Below are 26,130 nucleotides of genomic sequence, written 5' to 3'. Positions count from 1 at the left end.
CTGCAGGCAAAAAATAGAGAAAAAAAAAAAAACATACATGAGGAAAAAAAAAAAAAATCAATGATTTTGAAGCAGCTCATGACTCACCCTAACTCAACAGCTTCAGCTTTTTTTTTTTTAAAAAACATATACCCCAGAAAAAAAAAGATTGCAGAGATTATACCTAGACCATTGCAATCAGAATACATTTCTCTGAAACAGGTTCTCTGCCCCAGTTATGTTCCAGAAGTGGTAAACTACAGTATGGTAAAACGTACAGCTCAAAATTAGGTACGAATTGCATTAACCAGGTTTACACTTGAATCACTAATAAAACACTAAGCACACCACAGAAAGCTGTGGTTGGTTTTTTTCCTCCCTGCTTCCTTCATACTTTAGTTCCTAGTGTATTTATGTCGTGATGAAAAAGATGGTTTTACATCAGCAATATACATAACTGGTATTTAGAAATTCAATGAATGCAATCTCCATTGCAGTCAAAGGAAAGAAAAGTACTGAGGTCTACCAGGAGACTGGACCACACTCATAAGCAAATTTTAAGCTAATGTTTTTCTCTGGTTAAGTTCCATTCAGTTCAGTAAGCAAAGTCACAAAGGGGCAAAAGAGCAATTCCTCTCATGCCTATGTGGGTACACACTGCTTTTCCCTGTTCCTCTGCCAGAGGACAAAATTCATCTGACATTTTTTATTAATTTCTTGTATGTCTGTGTAAAATTAAAGCACTGTCGGTTTATAAAGACAGTTTTGGAAAATGAGTTTTTTAATTCCTGTCAAAAGGAATTACTAGACAAAAGACCTTTTCCATCACTTAACATTTATCATTAATTAAGCATAGATCTGTTGCTGGAAGAACTACCATTTGTTTTTATAAAACTGAAACCAAGTATAGTATACATCTAGAGCCTTTTGTGATCACTTCTGAAAACAGTGTATTTCACTTCTCTAAGTAGTTCCAGACCCCCGATTATGTTAGTCCCACATCTTTATGTCTTACTTTTCCAGTTCTGCTGTATTGTTTTTAAGGTAGGGCAAGGAGAACTACCTGCATCTAGACACAAACATGGCACTGCTTCACACAGCAGCATGATAAAGGTTTTGTATTTGTTCCCTATTTCAAGCATTTTATCCACTGTTCAAACACCATTCACCTGGTACTTTCATAGAACAGTCTACAGTAATTCAGAAGATCTTTACGTGTAGTAATGACCAATCAAAAAATCATCACCAAATATGTATTAGTTAAGATTTTTCTTTACACAATACTTTAACACCAGCCTTAATATGCTATTTTATTTCCCATATGAGATCCTTCTGCATCCTGCTGTAGTCAGAGACTTAGAAAACTGCTAAGAGTTTTTGTTTTGACAAATTGTCTATTAGTCCCCTTGATTAGCTTTCTAAAAATATGAGGCACCCCAAAGGCCTCCCTCCACTAGGGTATGGCTTATCACCTATTTTTATCTCTTCATCAGCTTTTCAAAATAGCTATTAAACCACAAGAGGACCTTCACTGTATCAGAATATCATATAATAGGAAGAGTCCTTGGCAAGTAACATTTTTCAAAATGCAGCTGACAAAGTGATATACACAGACCACATCATTCTTACCCACATACTCATACACCTATAATTTCTAAGGTATGAGCTTTCCTTACATAACCGTGTCACCTCCTCCTAAAGTTTACCTAGTTAGTAGTTTGCTTTAAATCAGCTCATTCTAATCTCCATAGGTTTTAATCAGTCTATGCAACAGGGAAAACAGTTACTTCAGAACCATTTTTTAAAATAACTTGTTTGCTATCCTCCAGTCCTCTGAAAGCAAGACTAATTAAGCAATAGGTTACATACTGCATTTGATAAAAAAAATCCATAATACAAGACTGGAAATAAATGTTATCTTACCTGCTCTTCCTTATTGATAATCTTAATGATTAAGTGTTAAACTCAAAAATTATAATCTGAGGCTCCTTCTCCATAAAATGCATTCCTTCCTAAGAAGGACAAAACCAAACGTACTTCCTCCTCACGTTCCAAGTGGGTTTTTCTGTACTCCCTTACATACTTATAGCTTTATAGTCACTTAATTACCTAAATGAGTCTAGCTCCTCTGCTTCTTTAAACTACATAGTTCTCAACTCCTTACACATTTGATCTTCCAAAGCTTTGTTACCCAATCTTATTACCAGTTTAGATTTAATATCTAATTCAACTCTCTCACATCCCCTCATTTGGGCAGACCTACCACTTTTTGGCAGAAACCACTGTACTGTTTTACTGCAGAGATTTTTTTTTTAGGATTCTCTAATAGCGTGCTTTTTTGGTTTTGTTTTGTTAAACAAAGGATGATCTATTTGCATAACCACTATTACACATCTTCAAAATAAGATGCTTTTTCAACCAGGTTTCATATATTACTCAGGAGTAGATTAAAAGCTGCTTCTTTTCTGTTGAATTCTAACTGCTCAAAAAGCATAACAACGTAAAGCAGATTACAACTGACATAATCTTCAAGTGTGCCTCTTAGCAGCCTCATCTCTTAGCATAATGACTAAGGTACTGAAGAGATGAAATGTATTGCAACTGTATTACACTACTTCTATTCAGACTTAACATCTAAAAAAAGAGCAATGAGCAATTTCAATACTTACCTTGTCTCTTCAAGATTTTCTTTAACCTGTAACTATTTCATCAGAAATGTCTGTGCTCACTCTAACTTGTACAAATATTTTAGCACCTTGTTGATTATCTTTTTTTTTTTTTATCAGGTTTAAAAACGCCATCTTAAAATTCACATTCAAGGTTGGATCAGCTAAACCCACCCTAATTTATATCAGCTCTGGCTGACAACGTATTGTCGTTGAATATAGTTTGACTGTGTGCACTGCAACCGTGATTCTACCTAATGTACTCTTTGTTATTTCTTTCCTCAACTTGGACTTCTGTCCTATCTGGAGGGATACATTACTGAATTGTAAGCACCTCCATATTTATCAATGTTTTCCAATTTTGACTTTAAAATAACTCCCCTTGTAATCATCTTAAGTTTTATTAGGAGCAAAAAAGGAATCTAGATGCTTTAAGTCTAAAGCACAGGCTGCATCTATTCAAAAAGGTCCATGCTGCCAACTAAAGTAGTGTCCCTCTCACCATAAATTTATTACCTACACACTGGAACCATGTCTCTGCCCAGTCATCTGCATCGCACCACTACTAAGGGTATCTATCACCTCTTCTGCAACAACATAAACTTTAACTCAAGAGCTTCTTATGCCATTTGGACCATGGTCCCTGAAATCCTGTCTGGCACTATGTGTTTGAACCTATGGCAAATTAGACCACGTGTGCAGTCTGCAGACAAACCACTTTGCAGTCCTCACCAACACTGCAAATACACTTTACCCAATAATCATATCCAGCAGCATTTCAGACTGCCTCTTCTATAGCTTCAACAAGCCTTAAGTCATCCCTCACACTTCCTACAAACCATCCAGGCTTTTACAAGAGATGAACAAAGATGTACAGCCTCAAAAAATAAAGTTGCAAAGTACCTGAAAGAACAGAGCAATAAAAGTTACGTTTTACTTCTATCACAAGCTTTCTAATACTCTTCAGTAAGTCATCAGCACCCTAAGATTATCCAACTATCAGCCTAAATTGTGGAGGAACTACCTATACAAGAGGTCAGTTTAAATTATTAACCCATATGAAACATGAGGCTCACTAGGCCACAGCATCCTACAGCTTACCAATAAGGTTTCAGTGTTTTGTCAGTGCCAAGAAAATCAAGACCAGCACACAGTTTTTCTTACTGCTTTCAAAGCAAGATAATGATGAAGCTAATTATGAAGCCAGACACCTGCACAGGCAGTATTCACAAATTATTTTCAATCTAAATATTCAATTTTAGAGAAGAAATTTCTTGACAGTATTATTTTTCACTAATGATTTTCAAAATCCATTTTCTCAGCTCTTACAGTTCTAGAATTAGTGCTGTCTACCACTACACTGTACACAAATGGAAGTCAGCATCACAGTGATTTTTAATAAATACCTCCAACATAAACGCTTACGTTTTATGAAACACAACATCCAAGCTATACAAATACCAATACCAATTTAAAGAGTAACTTTTTCTTTTCTTTGTTCCGCACTCAGGCTAAAAGCATCCATAATTTCTGATTTACAAAAGAGTAAGCAAGATTTAAGCATAAAGAACTATGCACCAAAATTTAGCATATATACACACACATATGCAGTCATTATAGAAAGTTATAATAAACTTCAAAAATTATCAGTGTTCAGCAAGAAGTTGCTTTAGACATTAAGCACCTCATTTCACTAACAGGTGAAAACTGAAACTAAACCACATAAAAACCCCCTATCAATGGCATTGCACACTCCTGTGTTGTTCTTGGATATTAGGTAAGTGTTATAAATCAGAAGAATGGGACGCTGTTTTCCAATTCAGTGAAATGGCAATGGCAAACATGCTGGCATAAGCAGTGACATTCCAATACATGAAACAAGTATGTAGAACAGCAAGTCAATTGCTACGAGCAGCAATGGAAGCATCACAGGAGAATTAACAGGGTGGGTTAACTGCACACAAGGCATCACACATTTTTTATTTTCTTGTTCAGTCAAGTGCTCCATGTTTAACTTCTTAATCCATGATTATTCTGTCCCATGCATAGACCCTTTCAGAGGAAACTCAGGAACCTTCTCAGCACGAATTCTTTCATTTAAAGGAAGAAATCAGTATCACCTTTTCAAAAATACATGGATAGGTCAACGATATTTGCTTCAGAAAAAAAAGTCAGTGCTAAAATATGCATACCATCATCTCAATTTTTTTAAAACACTACTTCTTTGCAAACTACTAGGAAAGCGAAGCATATGGACCCACAGAAAAGTTCTACAGTTCCACTGCTCTGAATAAACTCAATACGTTGTGACAACTGCATCAGATATATTTACAGCAACTTTGTGAAATTCAGAGCATCAAGAAATGACATTTTATGTCACAAGGAGTAATTCTAGAATTTTCTGAACATACTTGAAGACCAATGCTTTTATCAAAGTTAAGGATGCCACATCTTTGCACAATTCAAAATGAAAGGTCTCATAGTAAAGTAAGTCTAAACTGAAGGAAAATTAATTTCCTGTGACATAATTTTCCTTCAGAGTTCAAATCAGATGCTTAGCTTAATATGGATCTAAAAGAGAGGTGCATGAAAGATACACACTGATGAAAAAAGTGTTATCTTTTTGAAAAAAGACTTATTTGAAGATTAACAGAAGACAACTGGCAGGCTGTCTTCTCAATGTCATTGCAGAACTGAGTTCTTCGCTTTCAAGTTTACAAAAAGTCATGACATTATCTGCTTCTCCCCAAACCTTGCAGTAGGAGAACAACTGCAAGATTAAAGTTTCTCTCCTAGGAAGCCAGTACTATCACCTAGAATAGCTCAATGAAATACAACAGTTTCAGAATATTAACAATGTGTTTTATCCATCAACATTTGACTTTGTTATAGCTTGAAGCTGAGCAGATGCCTTTAAAGACTCTCCAACAGGTTAAAGGGGCTTTAACAATTTCCAGTAGATGCATTAAATTGTTCTATTGTGACATCCAAGTGGTAATGCCTTGTGATACAGTCTGCTGTAACGAATAAAGCTGTTCAGATGAGTTCATGCAAAGACTCTTGAGTCAATGAGGATGGGAGTGAGAAAAGAGCTTGGAAACTTACCCAGAGCAAAGTACTCAAGCCCTAAAGATAGGTGAAAATGAAGGGGCAAGGGGAAAGGAATAAGACATGGGAAAGAAATATTAATCTATTTTTAAAAGGAAATGAATCATTTAGCTTCCAAAGGTGAAAGTTGGATAAACTGAGGCAATTGGGTAAAACCTAAACTACCTAATATAAAAAAGTAAATGCTGCTAGGATTCAGTCTCCCAACCAATTTGCTGCAGTGCTCTGAACAAGTTTCCTAAATGCGCTCTTTTTTCAGAAGTAACAATTCAAGAAAACATTTTCAAAATAAGCAAGCCACCAGGTGTTTGCAACAAGGATTATATTTCATAGCCCACAAAGGACAACATAAATCCATGGTTTTCTGAACAAATACCAGTAACATCGCAAGCTAACCCATGAAACTCAATATAGACACCTAAAGGAGTAATGAACATACACACACAACTTTGCCTCATGAAAAATGATGTTCTGGACTCTGACAGGGCCCTGACACATGTTGGTTTTTAAACTTATAAACACTCATGTAAAAAGCAGGTTAAGTCCAAATAGATTTTCTATCTATCCCATGAATACTTGCTAATAAGAAATATAGTCTGCCTATTGAACTAACTTTTTTTAGCTTACTGTCTTTGATACACTATGCAGAACATCAGCTGGGACTGTAAGCAACTTGTACACCTCAATATTCTACAGCCCAGATTAAGTAATCTTTAGAAAAAGAAACAGGAAGAGATGGTAGATAAACTCAACTTTTAGAAGAACAGCAGGATTGACAAATTCAAATCTTCCCAAACCCAATCCATAGGTGTATCATCTATGGCAACTATAGTTTGTAGCAACTAGCACTACTGTCAGACGTTTTTAAGTTTTTAAACTTTTGAAGCTATTTAACATGGTGCAAGAATGTTCTATGGCCACTTCTGCTCTCACCACAGCTCTAACATCTACCATCAAATGTGGGGAAAAGAACATTACTTGTGTTGGCATTTCAAGCTTCATCTGCTTACCACTGCTTGCTACTACTATTTACCTCAGCTTGTATGATACAGAAAAGTGGGACAGGAATTAGTTGCTTCGACCTTAATTAGAAGGTTAGTTACATATACTAAGTTTTGAACAGAAATTTTCTGTTACAGAGAAAACAGCTTGGCTTTTGTGACACAGCTAAATTTGATTTAACACTATCTCTCTTTAAAACATAATTATTTTTGACAGTTAACAAGTAACTGTTAAACTGTCTGGATAAGCATTTTCATCCAACCACTGTATTTCCATCATAGATAAGACTTAGATTCTAACAGTCTTGCTCAACAGCAGAAATCTCCTCCACTTCAGTTCTAACTATCCAGCATTGCTCTTCCACTCTTCCGAAGGAAACAAATAGAACTTGCTTATTGACTACACTCATTTAACTGGGTAGGTAAAAAAATCTGAACTAAGAAGAAGGGGAGAAGGTAAACATATTCCTGTGGAGCATACTAATGACCTACTTGAAGTGGTCTCAAAAGGAGAGAAAACCCTGTACCATGTTCCAAAGAAAGAGTACCAACAGAGTTTCCCCAGGAGATACAATCAACTCAGTTGGGCAGGGAAGGACCACAGTTTGCATGCACCTTTCTGAAAGAGTTTATAGAATCCAGGAGCAGCCTCTAGTTCAGTATAGAGAAAACATTTCGACAATACTCCATGTCTTCCAAGATGAACTATTGGTTCCTTTTATAATTTGAAATTACTTTTAAGCCATACAATTAAATGTTTGAAACAGCAGAAGCACTTTTCAAAGGCCAAACCTAACCATCCATCTAGTTATTCCGAGTGGGTCATTGATTAGTGAATGGGCAAAAGCTTTAAAACTCACAATGCTTTGAGAAATTTTGATGGTGCCAACAGAATTTCTAGAATAGCAGACACCAAGCACAGTAGTATTTAAAAAAAAAATTAAAAAATCAAAAATAGGTCAAAGGTGGCTTGTAGTAAGTTTGGCATTTAGAAAGTCAAGGCAGTGCATTCAAGCTTTCCCAGAACAAATGAAAAGTTCAAACCGAGGCGTGGGACTTCGTAATGCTTTAAAAATACAAGTCATAGAATCAGGAAGAATTTTTAATACAGAAGATTATCATAGCAGTAATTAAAACAAATATGCTGGATCTTTGCAGAAGGGCAATGCTCCAACATCCAGATCAATAAAATTGTTACATAAAGGCAAATTCTTCTATGCTAAAATGTCAGGCATTACTATCACTTGCTAAATATAAATTATTTCTTCACTTATCCGAGTAGATTTAGTAAGTATTACTGATAATATTCTCTAGATAAATACAAAATTTACAGAACACCAAGATCTGAACATCAAGATACTACACCTTCAAAGCTGAAAAACAAGTGTATCAGTTTTATCTGTTTAGTTCTATGTCTAGTTGCAATTATACCCGAAACTAGTCTCTTCATTTCTACTGTTTGTACTCTAGCTGGCATAGTAATTTTGCAATATGAATGTTCTAATTTTGTTCTGTTCAAGAAATTCTATAGCACCTTCAATTGCATTGCTATATGTACCACTTCAGCTAGTTTGGTTTTTTTTTTTAAACCATATCCAAGATAACTGTTTGAAGTTCACTAACTGCTTCAGTGTATAGGGATAGGATGAACCTACAAGCAAAAAGATGTGGCATCTAATTCAAACACAGAAAAGCTACACAGAAGTCTGGCTTATCACAATGAAATCACACCTCAGGATGCACACACAAGTTGAAACTAGTTCACTGGCAAAGTAAGTAAGCTTTAAATTCTGAGAATTCAGTTTTAGAGATAAAAGCACTTTGAATGAAGCAAAGTGCATGTTTTCATCAGGGGGTAAGTATGTAACCAAACTTTTCTATGTTTTGCTCTAACTTAAGTCTATAAAAATGAAACAGGAGGTATGACTAAGTTACATACCCAGTCTTATGTTGAAGAGGTTTGTTTTTACAGAGCATGATATTTTAAATTCAAGCAGGAATTTAGTCTTTGGAAAAAAAAAATAAATGTATCTGTTGTGTCAGCCCTTAGCACTGCAGTTATGTCCCACACACTCTACCACTCATTCATACACTTGTATGCAAAGAAATTAAAACTATTTATATCTTATTTTCCCTAAAACACACACATATTACGGAATAAATGTCCATACAACAAAAACTAGTGCTCTTCAGAGCTGTAAGTGAAACAAAAAACCCAACTGAATTTTTCTTATCAGTTATCTAAGTAGGGCAAATTCAAGCTTATTTACATACTTTAAGCTTTTTGTCTTTGACAGGAAAACTACAAAATCTACGTTAACACATCTTTCTATACAAGTCCAAAACCTACTTTGCACAGACTGAGAGAACAGACAATACCTGCTTTAGTTCTTCTTTATATATTTATGTAACTATTTCAGAGCTCCCTAACATTTTTCATTTGCTGTGCTACACACTTCACATGTTGCATAGCAAGACCAACAAAGCATTTACAAAGACCCCAGAAGAGTCAGTCCATTTATGGGCTATTTAAGCTGCAGCTCTAACAGCACAAGTCATTTGGTGCTCTTCCTGAAGTCTGAACAGTTTCACACATGGATTGCCACCATTTAAATAAGCACACATTATATTAGAGTGCAGTCTTCTAGATATTTAGTTATTCAGTGACCTGACATAAGTCTAAAATAAATACTCAAGAAGATAATCCTTCAAGCTACTTGTTTCAACTTAATAGTAATTTTAATCCATTTAAATCAAACTCAGGCAGCTCCCTTCAACAGGGTACAAGACTGAAAAGCAGACACACGTTTAGGTCATTCATTCTCCTCCTCCCTAAAATGTATCATGGGAAAAATGGTTAAGGACAAAATAATTTATAGCTTTCTTTGCATCCTAAAAAAACTAGGAGAAATTTGGTAGTTATTTCTGCAAAACCCTTCATCTGGAAGTTTTAAGAGTCTTCAAGGAAAGAAAACATACCTGCTATAGGCACATATCCAACTCCTTGCTGATATACAGTGGGCATCAGGACCACTGGCTGGGGCTGCATCATCATGGCAGCTGGCAAAGACTTGACACAAAACACACAGATTAGAACTACTCAAGAAATAGCAAAACCTAAACCAGCAGTTAAAATAATTAAGACAGTATTTGCAAACAAATTCTCACATTGCAACCACGTTCCATATTACAATATGACTACACTATGTGCTAACCTATACTAAGCAAAACCTCTGGCAAATTAACTGAACGACCATCCTTTTAAATGACAACTAATTTGCCTGTAAATCAATATAAACACATCATGTGAAACTAGCTTTTTGCAACAGTTTGATAAATTTTGTCACTGACATTTTGTTACTGAAGGAAATTATTTTAAAATATGGGTTTAATCAGCTTCCGTCCCTTACGCCTGTGAAATGAATATACAACATACCCATCGTAAATTAAATCTTAAGAGCAAACCTGACTTTTATTAAAAGCAGTAGCTCCCACAGAGGTTCTAGAAGCAGGTTTTAGTTCAAATCGATTATTCTTGAGGTAAACCAGTACTTTAAACAAAATATCAATTCAACTCCCTTCCCTTTTAATACCACAATTCCTGTTCAGTTTAATCTTGGAAAATATTAAAAGGTCAGATTCTATGTACGGTACATTCATGGGCAGACAGTTTTAAAGGTTAATTACAAACTCATTTCTCTTAGGGGTAATGGAACAACTGCTCAGATATGGGGCAGAATGAATTACAAACAGCAGAGAACATCTGTTCCCAGTTGTGCACTCAAACAGCAGCTTGGAACTTTTGATGCTGTACAAGCATAGTAGGAAGCATTCAGGGCTGCACACTCTATACATGCTGTCCAACAGCTACTTAAGAGAAAGGCAGCAGAGGACAAAGTTGTCCATGAGCTGCTAAATGGACCAGTGTAAGTCAGCAGTTCATGACCAGGAGCACCAAATGAACAAGAATGGAAATAAAAAAAATGAAGTCATCAGAAAGAGCATTCAAACTATCCAAGAAAGAGCCAAGACAGAAGAGTTTCCATTATTTTTGCTTTTAAATTGACAGGAATTTCTAAAGATTTAGGGGGGAAAAAAGTTAGACTCCACGAAGCTTTTTAAAAAATTATTATTGTTCTTAAACTGGAAGTGACAGTGACCATTTGACTTCTTTTTTATACTTCTGTTAGCACAGGAATAAGCTGAATTTTTGTAATTGCAAAACCAGACAAATAAATACCCATTTACCACCTCACCAAAAAGTACTTACTGCCTTAACTAATATTTTTGACTGCTATTTCCAAAGTTAATTATAATTATTTTAAATGCTAACACATACAAACACTCAGTAAGGTACCACTACCCAAGAAGCTTCTCTCCCTTCCTCTCCCAGCCCAAACTTGGCTTACCGTGTATGACATAACCAGATTAATCATTCCTTCCTTATCATCACCCTGCCTTCCACTCAAGCTATACCATTCATCCTCCACATTTCCTTGTTTCAGAGACTCAGGAATTGTAATGTGTGTCCAAGCAATACGGTCATCCATTGAAAAGGCCCGCTAGAATATAATTAAAAAACCATGTTATCAAGTTAATTGTCCTGAAAAAAACAAGTCATCAAATTATTCTTTACTAGCACTTCCTTCAGTTTTATGCTGTTTCATTTTGCCAATTTTATTTTTAAGTTATTCCTTCTGAAACTACTACAGTGTCAGCAAATATTTTAGCCATCTCCTTTCCAACAAGGATGCATTATGGTTTAAGTGGGATTATTGATTGATTGCAGATATTTAATAATAAATCGAAAACCTGAAGCAGAACACTTCTAGAAATATAACATACTAATATCAGCATAGTCTCTGTGAATAGTGAAATCATATCAGAGGCCATTAAATTAATGTCAACAGCTTCTGTTTACTAGGACAGGCTGTGAACTCCAGTAATTCAAGGGCAGATACAAGGACTGATCTGCCACCCGCGTTGCAGCAGTGAAACAGATACTTCAACCCATCAACTAAGCCCACAAAACAGCATCCAAAAGCCTCACTTGTGTAACAGCCACACAGCTGCTGCAGTGTCAAGTTTTACTACACACAGTAAGAGAGGCAGCAAAAAAAGACAAATCACAGACTTTAGCCTCAGTTGTAGCCTCTAGTTTCTGCTAATAAATCCTAGTGACTACACAGTCTGTATTTGACAGTTTTATCCTCAGCATTCTCCAAGCTCCTCCTGGGTTAGAGTAACACTTAAGAATTTCTGAGTAAAACAGCATTGCATAAACAGGCTATTTTTAATAGGGACAGTACAGAATACAAGGCTGTGGGGCATTCTGATAGCAAAGAGGAGCTTAAACACCATTCAGACATTTTTGCTTCTCTTTCTTTGCAGGGAACCTTGCTAACGGCCCTTATCAGCTACCAAAGGAAAAGTAAGAGCTCTGACATTCCTGGGGAAGCATGAAGCCTTATGCATTGCTGCTCTTGGGATTCTGAAAAATTTTTGTCACCTCTCAGAGAGCACAGCTAAGAAGCAGCCTTTGGTAACTCAATCTTTTCTTGTAAGGTTCACCCAAACCTCAGTCCAAGCAAGAGATGGAGAGGGGGGAAAAAAAAAACAGATGGTTCTGACCTCATCAAATATCTCTAGATAAAAAGAGTCCACACCCGGGGGAACAGTGCACTGAATAACTTTGTTCCAGCGGGGGTTCTTGGCTCCATTATGTGCTGTTGGAGTTTCATACACAGCATACCCCAGCCGTATTCGACAATATGGATCCATGCGGGTCATTCCATAGTTCTTTGCCAGTTTTGCCTGGAAAGAAAAGAAAGCTTGTAAGTGGACAATATTCACATTAATAGTAATTAACTTCTCAAGTTAGAGTTCATAAAGAGAATCAAACACTGAACAAAGAACTAGATTCACTTAGGAAGGAAAAAAAGAATCAAGAAAAACAGCATTCAGATTAAAAACATAAGCCAAGGACACCATTCAATGTCTGGGAAACCTTGAAAATGTCTGTTGTAGAAAATAGGTATCTTCACCATAGCTAAAATAAGTTACTTCATACCAAACCAAAAGATACATTATTACAGGGAAATAGTAACAAGTTCATTTTTTGCTAGGTGTCTGCTCTCCAATATACAATCATAAACTTAACGTGATAAGTGGCCTGTCCTCTTTCACTGAAGGATGAAATACAGAAGTCCAGTAGCTTCAATATCACACAACACAAAAGCACAAACTGCAAAAGCAGTTCAACTGAGGTAAAAACTAGTAGATCACACTTTTTAAAGTGATTAAAAAACTTACTTAATTCAGTGTGCATTTGATATTACTTAATTCAGTGGGCAACTTAAGTTCTATGTTACTATAAAAAACGATACTGTATAGAATCAGAAGATACCCAACATAATCTTGCTGTAACATTAGAGGAATAGAACAAAACAAGTCGATGACAGTCCTGAAGACAACACTGAGCACTGTTGCATAGCTATGCCAAAGTAAAAATCAGACTATTTGGACATTCTGATCTGTACTAGAGCAGCCTATAGTTCCTTTTACAGTAAGACAAGCGACAAAACACGGTGCCTAGGATGCCTTCCACCTGCAGGACATTTAAACAACTGCAACAATTGAGACTTGCATAAGATTTAATCACAATGGCTGCAGCTCTGGCCTGGAAAGCTCTTTTCTCTTTCAGGGCACATGCTGGTTCAACAACCCATATATTAGAGATGGTGAGAAAGGTCTAAAACTGTTTCTTGTAAATGTGGGCTTAACAATTAAAGTAGGAAAGTTGGCACCTAAATTATGCACTCTCTAGACTCTGAAGTCCTGAAATTAAGCAGTTTATCATAAAACTTCACCAAAAAGAGCATATAAATTGTCTAGTAATTTAAGAGGACACAATCAACTGTGCTTAGACAGTCACCACCATTCCTATATATCTGCAAGACAAAAAAAAAAAAAAAAAGGAGTGAATAACCTTCCCAAAACATTTTCTGATCTTCCACCAGTTTATTAGTAACAGAATTAAGGCATGCTGCTCTATATACTTTATCAACACATATTTAAATACAAAAGACTTCAACCAGCTTTTCATGTTCTGCAGTTTAACTATGCCACGGTAACTAGCCTATCCAGAATGCCATGTGACTCAATACACCGCCAGGATTCCCACAGCATTCTTGCATGAACTCCCAGACAGGACTGTCTCTTGGGACACCACAGGGTTGTACTGCCATTCAGAGGGACCTTGACAGGCTAGAGAAGGGCTGGGACAGGAATCTCAAAGTTCAACAACTGAAAACACAGCGTTCTGCCCCCGAGGAGGAATAACCAAATGTGCAACTACAGGCTGTGGGCCAACTGGTTGGAGAGCAGTTTTGCAGAAAAGGACCTGGGGGTCTTGGTGGACACCAAGCTGGAAATAAGCCAGCAATGCTCCCTTGCAGCAAAGGCAGACAGACAACATCCTGGGCTGCATTAGGAAAAGCACAGCTAGCAGCTCAAGGAAGATGATCCCTTCTGCTCAGCACTGGGGAGACCCTATCTGGAGTACTGTTCTCTTCAGTTCTGGAGTGCCCAGTAGAAGACATAGTCACACTTGAACAAGTCCAGAAAAGGGCCACTAACACAATTAAGGGTTTTACAGAATCACAGAATAGCTGAGGTTGGATGGGACCTCTAGAGATTGTCTAGTCCAAGCTCCCTGCTCAAAGCAAGGTCAAATGCTCAGGCAAGTTCTGAGTATCTCCATGGATGGTGGCTACGCAACCCCTTTGGGCAACCTGTTCTGATGTTTGACAACTCTCAGAGTAAAAAGGTTTTTCATATGTTTAAATAAAATTTGCTGTATTTCAATTTGTGCTCAGTGCCTCTTGTCTTTCCTCTAGATAGCACTGAAAAGAGCCTAGCTGTCTTCTTCATAAATTCCTGATGGCAGAAACTACTCGTTGCTAAGATTCTGATGAAGACTTACCCAGCTCTCTTGGCCTTCCCTTGTACGTAACATCCTCCTTAATCCTTGATTAAGGGACTGGGGGGGGGGGGGGGGGGGGGGGTAGTGAGTGTGGGATGATATCTGGACTAATACTCCAGAGGTCCCCTCTAATCTCAACTATCCTGTGATTCTATAAAAAGTAGTTACTTACAGACATGGCATCAAGAACAGCCATTAGGTTTTATTCTTCAAGCAAGATAAATGTTTTTTTCTCATCTGCGCAAGCACCTAAAAATAAATGAGGATTGAACCTGATAAAGACCAGTATCAACTCCATCAGTAACTCATCCAAACAGGAATCTGGATGTTTCTGTACATAGCCACTCAAATTGAGATGCAAAACTTCTTGAACATTGTACTGTTTGCCCCTTATCTGCTTCAGGAACCTCTACCATCTATACTGATTGGATCAACATCCCATGACCAAAAGCACTTTAATCTATCCAAGCAAAGAGCCAAAGATGAACAACCTATGGAGTAGCATGCAAGTTACTAAAAACTGCTAGAGAGTTAAATAAGACATGGTGTGTTGTTTGATAAATGTTTTGTTTCCTTACAGGCCTGAGATTTAACCTGAATCATCTATTCCTAGCTCCGGAAAAAAATTGTACTAAAGGTTCTTCCACTATGCTCTAAGAGTAGTAACATTTTCCTGCTGTTCAAAGTTGCAGAGAGGCTTCCAATCTTACACTCTCTGAACATACACTGGGAAACTCATCAGACCTAGACAAGGCTGCAACTGAATGCAGTGAGCAAGTTCAGGTGTCTAGACCTTAGAAGTAAGAAACTTTGAAAAAGCACTACCCATGGTTTTCAAAGGAAGGATATCAGCTGTGAAGGAGCAAACTGACCAGTGGAAGATGTAGACAGGAAGGATCTGAACCTCTTCTCCTGAGACACCCTATATAGGTGTACTCCCCAATAAGGACTTCACCACCAAAGCTGTAACTATATGTGTACTATTCCAGGCTTGGTGCTAAATTTGAGACTAAACATCTCTTTGGTATGTTTTTAGAGAATGACTTGACAACAGCACTTGTAAATAGATGAGATGTTTAAGTTAATATGAAGGACATCTGGTATGCTAATATAGAAAAACAGAATTGTGTTAAGACAGACAAGTTTTAAAACCTGAAATCTTACGCATAATGAATGCAGTAATATAGTACTGCCAAGAGATAAAAGAAAGGATAACAAGGGAAAAGAGGAGGTGGAAAATAAAGAGCTCAGACTATACACCTGTGGTTAATAAGAAAGCCTGCAGAAAGCACTAGGGAAAACAGCAAATGCATTAGAGAAAATGGGGGTGAACAGAGCAGTCACTTAAGGAAAAATATGTAAGGCAACTGCAGTTCCCTACAATATTCTTAAAATTGCTAGTGTCTTTCAATATTTAGTGTTTCTGCAGGAAGCCTTCTCAACAGAAGTTTTCAGAGAAACCTGTTCACTGCAACACACACATGAGTTTATTTATGTGCTGTAATAGCACAGTTTACAGGGAATTGCTGCACCATGCACGATGCAGCTCTGAAACTGGACAAAATGCTGATGTACAGAAACATGAGGCTACAAAAACTTTCAAAATTACTCATTCCCTATATACAAGTAATTTAGTAACACAAATTCCAACACAAAATCTTTTTGTGGCCACCAATCAAAAAGATTAATTGATTAATTGCAATTACTTGACTGTACAAAGATGGTACAATTTATACCTGTACTACAGTAATGCTGAGTCTGCCTACTGTACCCATTGGTCCTCCATACTGTAGCTGCTGAGCTGCCTGGGCATCCAGCTGGATTTGCTGTTGCTGCTGGGTTGGGGTAATGCGAAGAAAATCTTGAGGAAGCTCACCAACATACACCTTAAAAAAAGAAAAAAGGCAAAAGTGTCAAACTTGAGTTTTCCACTTTCATAATGAAGAATATAAATCAAGGCTTAGCAAAAGCATTCAGCAGAATTTAGTCTAGTTTTGACAACATGAACAAAGAACTAATTAAGTGACAAGACTGCCAACTCATGTAGAGAATGTTCTCATACTCACTTTCAAAAACACTAATTTCCAACATAAGCCTCTGAAAAAAAAAAAGAAAGAAAGTAGGACATACAGAGCCAAGGCTGCTCTGCAACTAAACATTTAAGTAGTCCATACAAAAGTCAGAGCTACCAAGTTTTACATCTCATTCACACATGACATCTGATGGCACCCAGCTCTTGCACTTATCGCTCATGTTGCACCCAGTCATTCTTGTGACAAGACTTAGCACACCGCTTTCATTTGAAAGGGTCACCTTCACAATCACCTTCAAGACAGATCGTAAAGACAATGTCTCCTATGAACCAAATCCTTCAACATAACTAAGAATCCTTCACCGTAACAAAGATGCCCTAATGCTTTTCCAACGTTAAACACAGCCAGCCTGCAAGTAACCTTGGGAACAATTTGGGGACAAAATCCCACCATACTCAAAACCATAATGGAGGAACTCAAAATCTGGTCTATCGCAAGAAAGAATCATGACAAAAAATTTAAAGTAGAAGTACTAGAGGAACTCCATCACATGTGCCAATCAGCAGTCACCATGTATTTTCTATTAGCTTTACAGTAAAAGAAGGGAAAGTTTCTACCTATTACTGTCAATTCAACAACTCAGATTGTTTCTAGGTTTTAAATGCTCAGTGAAACATTATCAATAACACATTTAGAGGGATAGCAATAAAACAACCAGCATATCATAATAATAAATTTCAAAAGGCACATAAAGCAGCATAGAAAATTTATAATTAAGCTGTACTCATGTCTGTTGTCTATAGAGTTCCTTACAAATTTAATACAGAACTGTCCACCGCATCAAGACAAAAGACAGTGCAATTTGTTATGTTGCAATCCCACGCAAGATTACTCAATTGTACATCTGCCAGATGCATGCCTACAGAACATAATTTAAGAAGTTAGCAGGCCTGTAAGACATAGCTTTTGAAGATTAGACAGCACTTGCACGTCAAGATTGTATCTTGGAGACAGAAACTGCAGCTCTTGCCAAATGACATTCGGTATGACTACTGCTATCCGAGCGCCTCAGGATCCTGGCAACGGTAGGTGTTACCTGCCAGAAAGGAAGTTATCAAAAAAGCTAAGGAGGAAGTACTGAATGCCTGCTGCTAGGCCATTGGGAGGGAGAAGAGGGAATCAGTTTTGCTTACAAGCATCTTAAACTTCCACAGTTAAGATCCTAATTAGCTTAAGTTTTAAAAAGTAGGGGGGGGGAAACGGGGGCAGAGCGCGACAAAATTAAGTTAAAAGATAGTGCTAATATTAAAAGAATGCTTATTTAAGTTAGGCTGAAAATTAGGGTCTTGTAACAGCCTTCTCATTAGAATACATGTTATAAAAAAGGAATTACTTTTAAAATAAAACATAATCCATTTAGGAAAGATTTGGCATTTACAACACAGCAGGTCCCCTCCAACTCTTGACCTCCAGGAAGTTTCAAATCTGGTATTATTAGTGTCTCTAAGAAAAGACATTATAAAGATTTACCATAGTCAGAAGAGGTGGCTGCAGCCCTGAAGTTACATTCCCATATGTGCACGCTCTCTGTGTCAACCTCAGAAGACAGGACAATGTATTTTGTCTCCACCATCTTAACACGGACATGAGAGCTTAATTCACTCACAATCGAAGTCTAACAATATCTTTCACTTTTAAAATTTTAAGTCACCAAAATACTGCTCCAAATTAAAATAGAGAAACTAGCCTCTGTACTGAGGTCCAAAAGGGACAAACAAAATCTGTAAGGGAGACCAAAGGTTTCTTTCTTAAAGCATCTAAGCTGATTTTAGGTCATTCAGTTCTCTCACACAAAGCTATATTCTCATCCTGGAATTGCAGAGCAGACATGCACAGAACCTGAAAACAGCTAGTGTAGCTAAACTCTCAAAAGATCCAAGTGGTAAACCCCTCCAAAAGGAAGAGTAAGGAACAGGAGATGCATACGCTCCTATCTTAAATGTTCAGCTCTGACTGACATCTGGTACACAAGTCCTGGTGATATATTCAGTAAAATATTTAGGAGAGATGCTTATTGAGGAAAACACATTACTCAGTAAGTTCTTATGCTAATTATCAGTTGATTCCATATTGATGGAAACAAATCAGTAGTGTGCAATCTTTTCATCTGTAAAAACAGGCTCATTTACGTCTTCCTCAAAGCATTTGAAAGCAGACACAGAATTGCCACCTCCAAACCTGAATCAAAAATACGAAGTTACATAACCAGAGTTCAACCACAGTTTTTGTTTTTAAAGCAAGGAGAACATAAGTGACAAACCTACTCAACACCCACTTTAAAACAAATGCACTTCCCTCTACTATAACATTTAAGGAAGAATGTGAAATTCAAACCCACTCTGCCAAAAACTGTAGAATAAAATCAATTCAATTTAACATTCGAATTTTACTAGCACTCTTTCTTCAAGCAAGACGCCAATATGACAGTGCTATGATAGAACTACAATTCTGAAGACAAATGTTGAACAGGCATTCATAAAAAATAAGTCGGCCTTGCAATTACTTCCTAATGAACTTTATTGACAGCATTGCATATCAAAAAACACAAATTATCTAGAAATGGAATAACATTGCCCTTCCTATCTACTCAAACCACCCATGAGCTAAATTTGAGGATCTTCAAAGTGAGAAACACTGCAGGTATAAAAATTGCATCTCAACTTCTTCAAGTTGAAGGCGGTGTGATGTCCTACAGCTATTTGAGCTGTCTCAGTCTCACCTGCCTGTTTCTTTTCACTCCCATTTCTTGTGCAACATTAAATGGTGCCAAGGCAGGTGTAAAGTACCCTAGTGCAGAGGGCTGATCAGAAGAAATGAAACAAGGGTTGGAGGTAAAGAGAAGAGGAGGGGAAGTCACCAGGACCCTTACCTCACTCACTGATCATGTGAGTTCTACATAAGGAAGGGAAAGGGGATGCAGAGACAAGGACAATCAAACGCCCTGATTTATGGAACCATATGCCAAGACATGATAAATTCAGGAAACCTTAACTAAGGTTTCCACACTAGCAATTACTAAGGAACTCTGACACTAGGCGTCAAAGTTTCACATTAAAGAGCTTTACACACTTAGCTACTCAAAAAAGTTCTAACTATTCTCCTTTAAATGGTTTTACTGTTTTTAAGAAAGAATAAATGAGTGAATGAGAGAGAATTTTGAACTATTATTCTACGTTTTGCACACTAAAGAAAAGATTGGGACCAGATAGGATGCATCCAGAAGTACTGAAAGAGCTAGCTAGTATTTTTCCAAGGCTACTCTTTATCATCTTCAAAAAAGCATGAAGATTAGAGGAAGTCCCCTTAACTGGAGAAAGGCAAATCTCATACCCAGCTTTCAAAAGTGCCAGAAGGATGACCTGAGGAACCACAGGTCAGCTTCACTTCAGTTGCCAAGAAATTCATAGAGCAAGTCCTTTTGGAAGCCGTTTCTAGACATATGGAAAAAAAAAAAAACAGACTAGGAATAGCCAGCCTTTAAAAAAAAAAAAAGCCTAACAAGCCCAACTGCCTTCTACAATAAAAATGTTAGAACCTATGAACAATGAGAGAGCTGTAGGTATCAAAGATGGGTCATTACAATCCAAATGGGTGGACCACTGGGTGGATGAAAAACTGGCTGGGTCACTGAGCTCAGAAGTTGAAGTTCAGTGGCTAATGACACTGGAGGTTGGTTAAAAGCAAAGTTCCTCAGAGATCTGTACTGAGACTAACTTATGTGTCTAATATTTTTCCTTATCAGTAACTGGAGGTAGAGACAGAATTTACCCTTATCAGGGGCAGGGGGAAATGACTGGTATACTTGAGGACAGGATCAACAACCAGAGACACAACCAAATTCACTAGCAGGAATCTCATGAAATTCAACAAGAAGTGCAAAGTCCTGTACTTTGGACAGAAAAAAATCCCTGGCACCAGTACAGACTGAAGAACAACTGGCAGGGCTGCAGCTCTACAGAGAAAAACATGCGGGGCCTGGTGGAGAACAAGCTAAACATGAATGAGCAGAGCACGCTCACAACAATAAAGCCTAACAGCATACTCCAGTAGATCAACAAAAGCCTAGCCAGTAGGCTGAGGAAAGCAATTGTTTCCCTTTACTCGGCACTCATTAGACCACATCTGGAATACTGCAACCCGTTTGGGGCCCAGCAGTACACAAAAAATGATAAACTTGAGTGAGCCCAGCAAAGATCCACCAAGATGGCCTACGAAAGGGCTGTAGCACAAGACTTGTGAGGACAGGCTGAGAATTTTAGAGTAGCAGAAACTTAAGATGCACCTTGTAGCAGCTTTCCAGTATCTATGAGGAGGTCATTAAGAAAACAGAGCCAGGTGCTCTTCTGAGATGCAAGGCAAGAAGAAAGGAGACCTCAACTGTGAAACTGAAACAGAGGAGGTTTGACATGAAATAAGGAAAAAAAAAATTCACTGCAGGGACAACCACAGAGAGGAACAAATTGCCCAGGAAGACTGGAAAAATGACTTTTGAGGTTTTGAAGATCCCTGCAGCCTGGTCTGAATTAAAAATTGACCATGTTTTTAGCAAAAGGTTGGACTACATGGCCTCCTGAAATCCCTTCTAACCTGAACTGTTCTGAGATTCTATAGAACTCGCGTTGTATCACCACACATCCCCAGTTAAACTCCTGTAGAATTTAGTCAGAGGCTCTGCTTCAGAATTTCAATTTAGAGACGGACAAAGGAAAGAATATAACAGCAATTAAGTTTACTACATTTACAGATTTTTGCTTGGGTTTTCTGTTTGGGGTTCGGGGGGAGGGTGTTTGTTGGTTTTTTGTTTGGTTGTTTTTTTTTTTTTAAATATTACTGTTGCCAGAAATTTCCAATCTACTTCATCACTTCCGTGGCTTCCATATGTCTACCTGTAAAAGCTTTATGATTCTATAGTCATCATCTTAATAGCCATCTTTCCTCCAATTACACCACGTATATTTAGTCTTGACTAAGTATTTTGCCACAAGCTACTGCCTCTGTATTTTCCCAGTACATCTAAAACTGTCCAAGAGATTAAGATTTAAATATTTGCAAAATATTTAAGCACAACTGTTACCAAAGACAAGAAAGTTTGGTTTTACTGAATAAGAAATCAATATGAACCATTTGATTACAATCAAAAAAGATTCCCTTCTTCATTAAAGCAATACTTTGAATTCCTGCTAAGTATGGCAGGAACTACCGTGTACAAAAATGAGTTAAAAATTAAAGATAGAATGAGTGTCTGTAGACATCTCAAATTCAAGAAGCATTTATAGCATATTTGAGCTGCACGGATTTTGGTCTGCACTCAACGTAACAGAGGAATAACACTGGGAAAAGCCATAGAAGCAGCTTGAAGCAAGAAAACCCATGAAATCATATTGGGATTAGCATTAAGATAGATAACTGCCATTATTTCAGGAACAGACTTCTGATTTTTTTTCTACTCTACCACTAGACATACCAATACAGATCTATCTTTCCTCCAAGGTCTTGGTTAAAAGAAAATGCCATTGAATGCAACAGAAAATAAGTGCCTTAAGGTATTTGATAGGGAGCAAGAACTTCAAAGCATTATGAATGCTGCCCTCAACATCCTTCCGTCAAAGGAACATGCTCCAGACATCAGAGCACAGCACTTGAAAATTAATTCACAATATGCTTAGAAACACTCAATGACACCTGACTCCCTCAACTTTTTAAACAACTTCTGAAATCCAAATTGATTGCAACAATGTGTCTTTATGAAGTTTCTACCTTCACAGATCAGGATAGTTATACTGCATATATCCACATTCTAGTAAAAACAATATCTAATATAATACTCAATTACACCCAGAATTATCAACATGATTATTTTGGTGATGGAACTTTGTATTCAACATTGCTTGTGTGACAGCATATATCAACACTGGACAAAACAATCAGGAATTGCCTTTTTGTCACCTTCATTCAGAAAAAAAAAGATATCAAAGTTTTGAAGAGTCTCAAGACAAAACTTCAAGTAAAATCAGAGACGACTTATGTAGTTAAATGACAGTATTAGGACAAGAAAAGAGAAGTAATTGGAAATATAGCTCACCTATTAGATTTCCAATCAATAGATTATTAGGGAAATTAGGAGCTGAAATCTAAGTAGTCCTAGCTTGAAACTTGATCTACTTTTGGAGGACCTGACATATTTGCCAGCGTGATGAATAATCACAGAGATTAATTTTGTGTGTGCTTGGCTAGCTAAGGAATCACAAATATAAGCTCTTGGTGTCTCACACTTAACCTGAAGCCTGATCAAACTGTTTATTAATATGTCTCACTTAGCAGCCCTTACATATTCAGCTATGGTTTAGATTTCAAAAGCTGTTTTGTTCTCAAAAGATCACAAGATGGGAAAACACACTAATTCCACAACATCCTGAAAGCAGCCAGAGAAATCTATATTCTAGCAGAATATTTACCAGTGACAGGATGAATTCCAGCTCTGTTTCATCTGAAAAACTACACAGCAATCAAATTTTAATTACTCACCAGATAAGCATTGTCACAATCTAGAAAGCACAGGTATAAGAACAGGACTGGCAACAGTATATTAGCATATTTTTTTTTCTTACCTGCATGAAACAACCTTGAATATTTTCTTGCCTGTTCAAACAGAAGGAGACAGAACTGTTCCCTCAGCACTAAAGAGAAAATGTTTCCCAATCCTTTAGCACCGTTTAGTGGCTATTCATTTGTAATGCAGTTGTATATACAGAAACGAGTAGAATTCTATCTTTCACTCTAGAGAGAATTAACAAAGGCTGCATGTACCACATCAACATCTTCACCTGTGAATGGCAGCTTAATATTGCATAATTTATTCATTCATTTGAAAACATTCAGATCTCTAAAGTGGTTAAGGCAAGGAAGAAAAGCGTGCACAACAATGTCAGGAACACGTAAGAAAAAAAAACAGAACTAGAAAGACAAAGTTGTACAAGATAAATCATCATAAACCTTTGCATTTGTCAGGCTGAAATCAATTTTAAGTAGCAGAAGATTGCCAAGAGATTATACAGGAGTACCTGGGTAATTCTAAAATAAGACAAAGAATAACATCCTAAGCATTGATGTAGTTCCTTAAAGAAATTTAAGACTAGGCAGTTATGATATTCAATATCTGCAAGATTATAGCCATGTCCAAGAAGGTCCTCACTAAAATCATATCTCAATCCAGGAAGAAGACTTCACCAAGCTAAAACAAGCAGATATTGAAGAATATCTGCAGAATACCAGCAAGGTGTTTAGCACCACAGGCAAGTAAAACTTCTCTCAAAAAGACATGCCATTCCTTTCAGAGATAGAAATATCTGCACAATTTCATCTCTCCACAAATCAAGACTGCAGTCAGGCCTACTGTTCAGCTTTAGCCAAACCACTTAGTTTGTTACCAATTCCTTCTATCCTTACTCCCACATAAATTCCCTCAGTCTCCCGAACCTTCTCCAAACATAGAGGATAACTAGAAGTGAAGTTACTTTTAAGCAAACCCTAACTATTTTACAGGTATTTATATTATTTTGAGCAAAACCTGTTACATACTGACAGAATTGTGTTTGGGTGCAAACACACCATCAGCTCTCAAACACCAAGCCTTTGGGGATAGCAGCTACCTAATTCACCACAGATTCTACCAGAACAGCACTCGTCTTTTCATGATACCATCAACAGACATCAAAGCAACTTAATTCACTTTTTTACCTTAATTCTCCACTTTTATTTCAACAACAGAACCATCATGACAATCCATTGTAAAAGGAATCTATTCTGGAAGCCCAGACAAATAAGGCATTTTAAGGAATTAAACTGATGATCATATAATATTACTGTCATGAGGTAACAACAGACAGTGATGCAGTTTTTCCAAAATTAGCAGTTTAGTAATTCACTTTGGTCTTTCATCAAGGCTGCATAAACACAGCAAAAAAAAGTAGCTGTTCATAGGAAATAAAATACATTCGTTTCAACCGACTGTTTAAGAAAATCTTACTTCACCTGCAGAACAACATCGTATTGTCAATTATTCCCAGATCCTTCCAGACAGCAGGAACAGGAAAAGCACATCAACCGCGAGGTGATGTTATGCCGCAGTTACATACCACACAGCAGAACATCCCGGTGTGAGGCACGATTATTCCTGGGCAAAACTAGACAATAGCGCATTCCCAATAAACTATCAACACTAACTGCCAGAAGATTGTTAAATCGGTTTTAAGACTGCTCAGTTCCTCCCAGCACACACGCCTACAGGCTACCAGTGAAGGCATCTTTCAGCACGCTTCCCGTTCCAGCAGTTTCAGAGACAGCTACCTGAATCTGCCCAGCCGACCCATGAAGCCTGAAAGCTCCACTCTGCTTCAAAGAGAAGGAGGTTTAGCTGTGGTTTAGTTTACACCGTCCCCTCCTGCGTAAGGCCCTGGGACACCGCACGGGCAGAGGAGCCTCTCCGAGCCGTACCCGCAGATCGGGGGGACTTTGCCCTCCCCTGTCCCACAGCCTTCTGGCAAGGCACAGAGCCAGGAGGGGAGGCAGCGCTCCCTTCCCCCGCCCCGCCCCCGTGTCGCGGCAGTCGGCAGAAGAGAGCTCTTCCCTCGCCGCTCGAGCGGAGCGGGGGCAGGGTCGCAGCCGCGAAGGGCGAGTCACCCTCCCGCCGAGGCCCGCTGGCAGGAGCCGGGCCCAAGCCCCGAAGGGTCCCGGCCGGGCCTCACCAGCCCAACGCGGGGCGGCCGCAGGAACTAACGGAAAACGCCCTTCGGTGGTCCCTGCGGCTGCCCCTCGCCCGGCAGCACTCACCGGACCCCGCTGAGTAGTGACGGTGGTCGCCATGGCGCCTCCGGCGGGCCCAGACCCTTCCTCCTCCCTTCCAGCCGCTACCGTTACTGCGCCAGCGGCCACCGCCAGCCGTCCCTCCGCGCCGGGCTCCCGTCAGCTGACCCCGGCCCCGCCCCGGCGGCGCAGCCCGCCCCGCCCCTCCCGGCGCCGCGCCGCGCGCATGCGCCGAGGGCCCGCGGGCGCCCCGCCCCGCGCATGCGCCTCGCGACGGCCGGCGGCGGGAGGGGCGGGGCGCGCGGGGCCCGCCGTGCGCATGCGCTCTGCTGCTCTGCGGCCGCCGCTGCGGGGGGGCGCCGCGCGCGCGCGCTGGGGGGCGCTGCAGCGCTGGGGAGGAGGCGGCGGTCGGACATCTTGGGGCTGAGGGAGCTGCGCCCCGGCCGCGGGGAGGAGGAGGAGGAGGAGAGGGCGGGGGCTTTGTGTGGGGGTGTTCG

At 38.7% G+C, this 26,130-nt stretch overlaps 1 protein-coding gene across 5 annotated transcripts in view; it reads right to left on the bottom strand.

Moving 5' to 3' along the window:
* The window catches only part of TOLLIP (toll interacting protein), a 29,297-nt gene extending 3,499 nt beyond the window's left edge, over positions 1-25,798 (bottom strand). Inside the window, exons 1-6 of one of the 5 annotated variants that reach the window (XM_074842689.1) lie at positions 25,661-25,798; positions 16,475-16,624; positions 12,386-12,568; positions 11,164-11,316; positions 9,734-9,824; positions 5,751-5,771 (exon numbers count right to left, since the gene is read on the bottom strand). In XM_074842689.1, the coding sequence (XP_074698790.1) occupies positions 5,751-5,771; positions 9,734-9,824; positions 11,164-11,316; positions 12,386-12,568; positions 16,475-16,624; positions 25,661-25,693 (631 nt within the window). In that variant the 5' untranslated portion in view covers positions 25,694-25,798. Of the gene's footprint in view, positions 1-8; positions 3,549-5,750; positions 5,772-9,733; positions 9,825-11,163; positions 11,317-12,385; positions 12,569-16,474; positions 16,625-16,804; positions 17,372-25,660 lie in introns of those variants that run through there. The other 4 variants (XM_074842687.1, XM_074842691.1, XM_074842690.1 and 1 more) reach the window with 4 other exon arrangements.
* Positions 25,799-26,130: the final 332 nt, after the last annotated feature.

This window comes from Strix aluco, chromosome 16, assembly GCF_031877795.1.
Source record: "Strix aluco isolate bStrAlu1 chromosome 16, bStrAlu1.hap1, whole genome shotgun sequence".
Classification (NCBI taxonomy): domain Eukaryota; kingdom Metazoa; phylum Chordata; class Aves; order Strigiformes; family Strigidae; genus Strix; species Strix aluco.
This window is presented reverse-complemented; position numbering and strand designations above follow the sequence as displayed.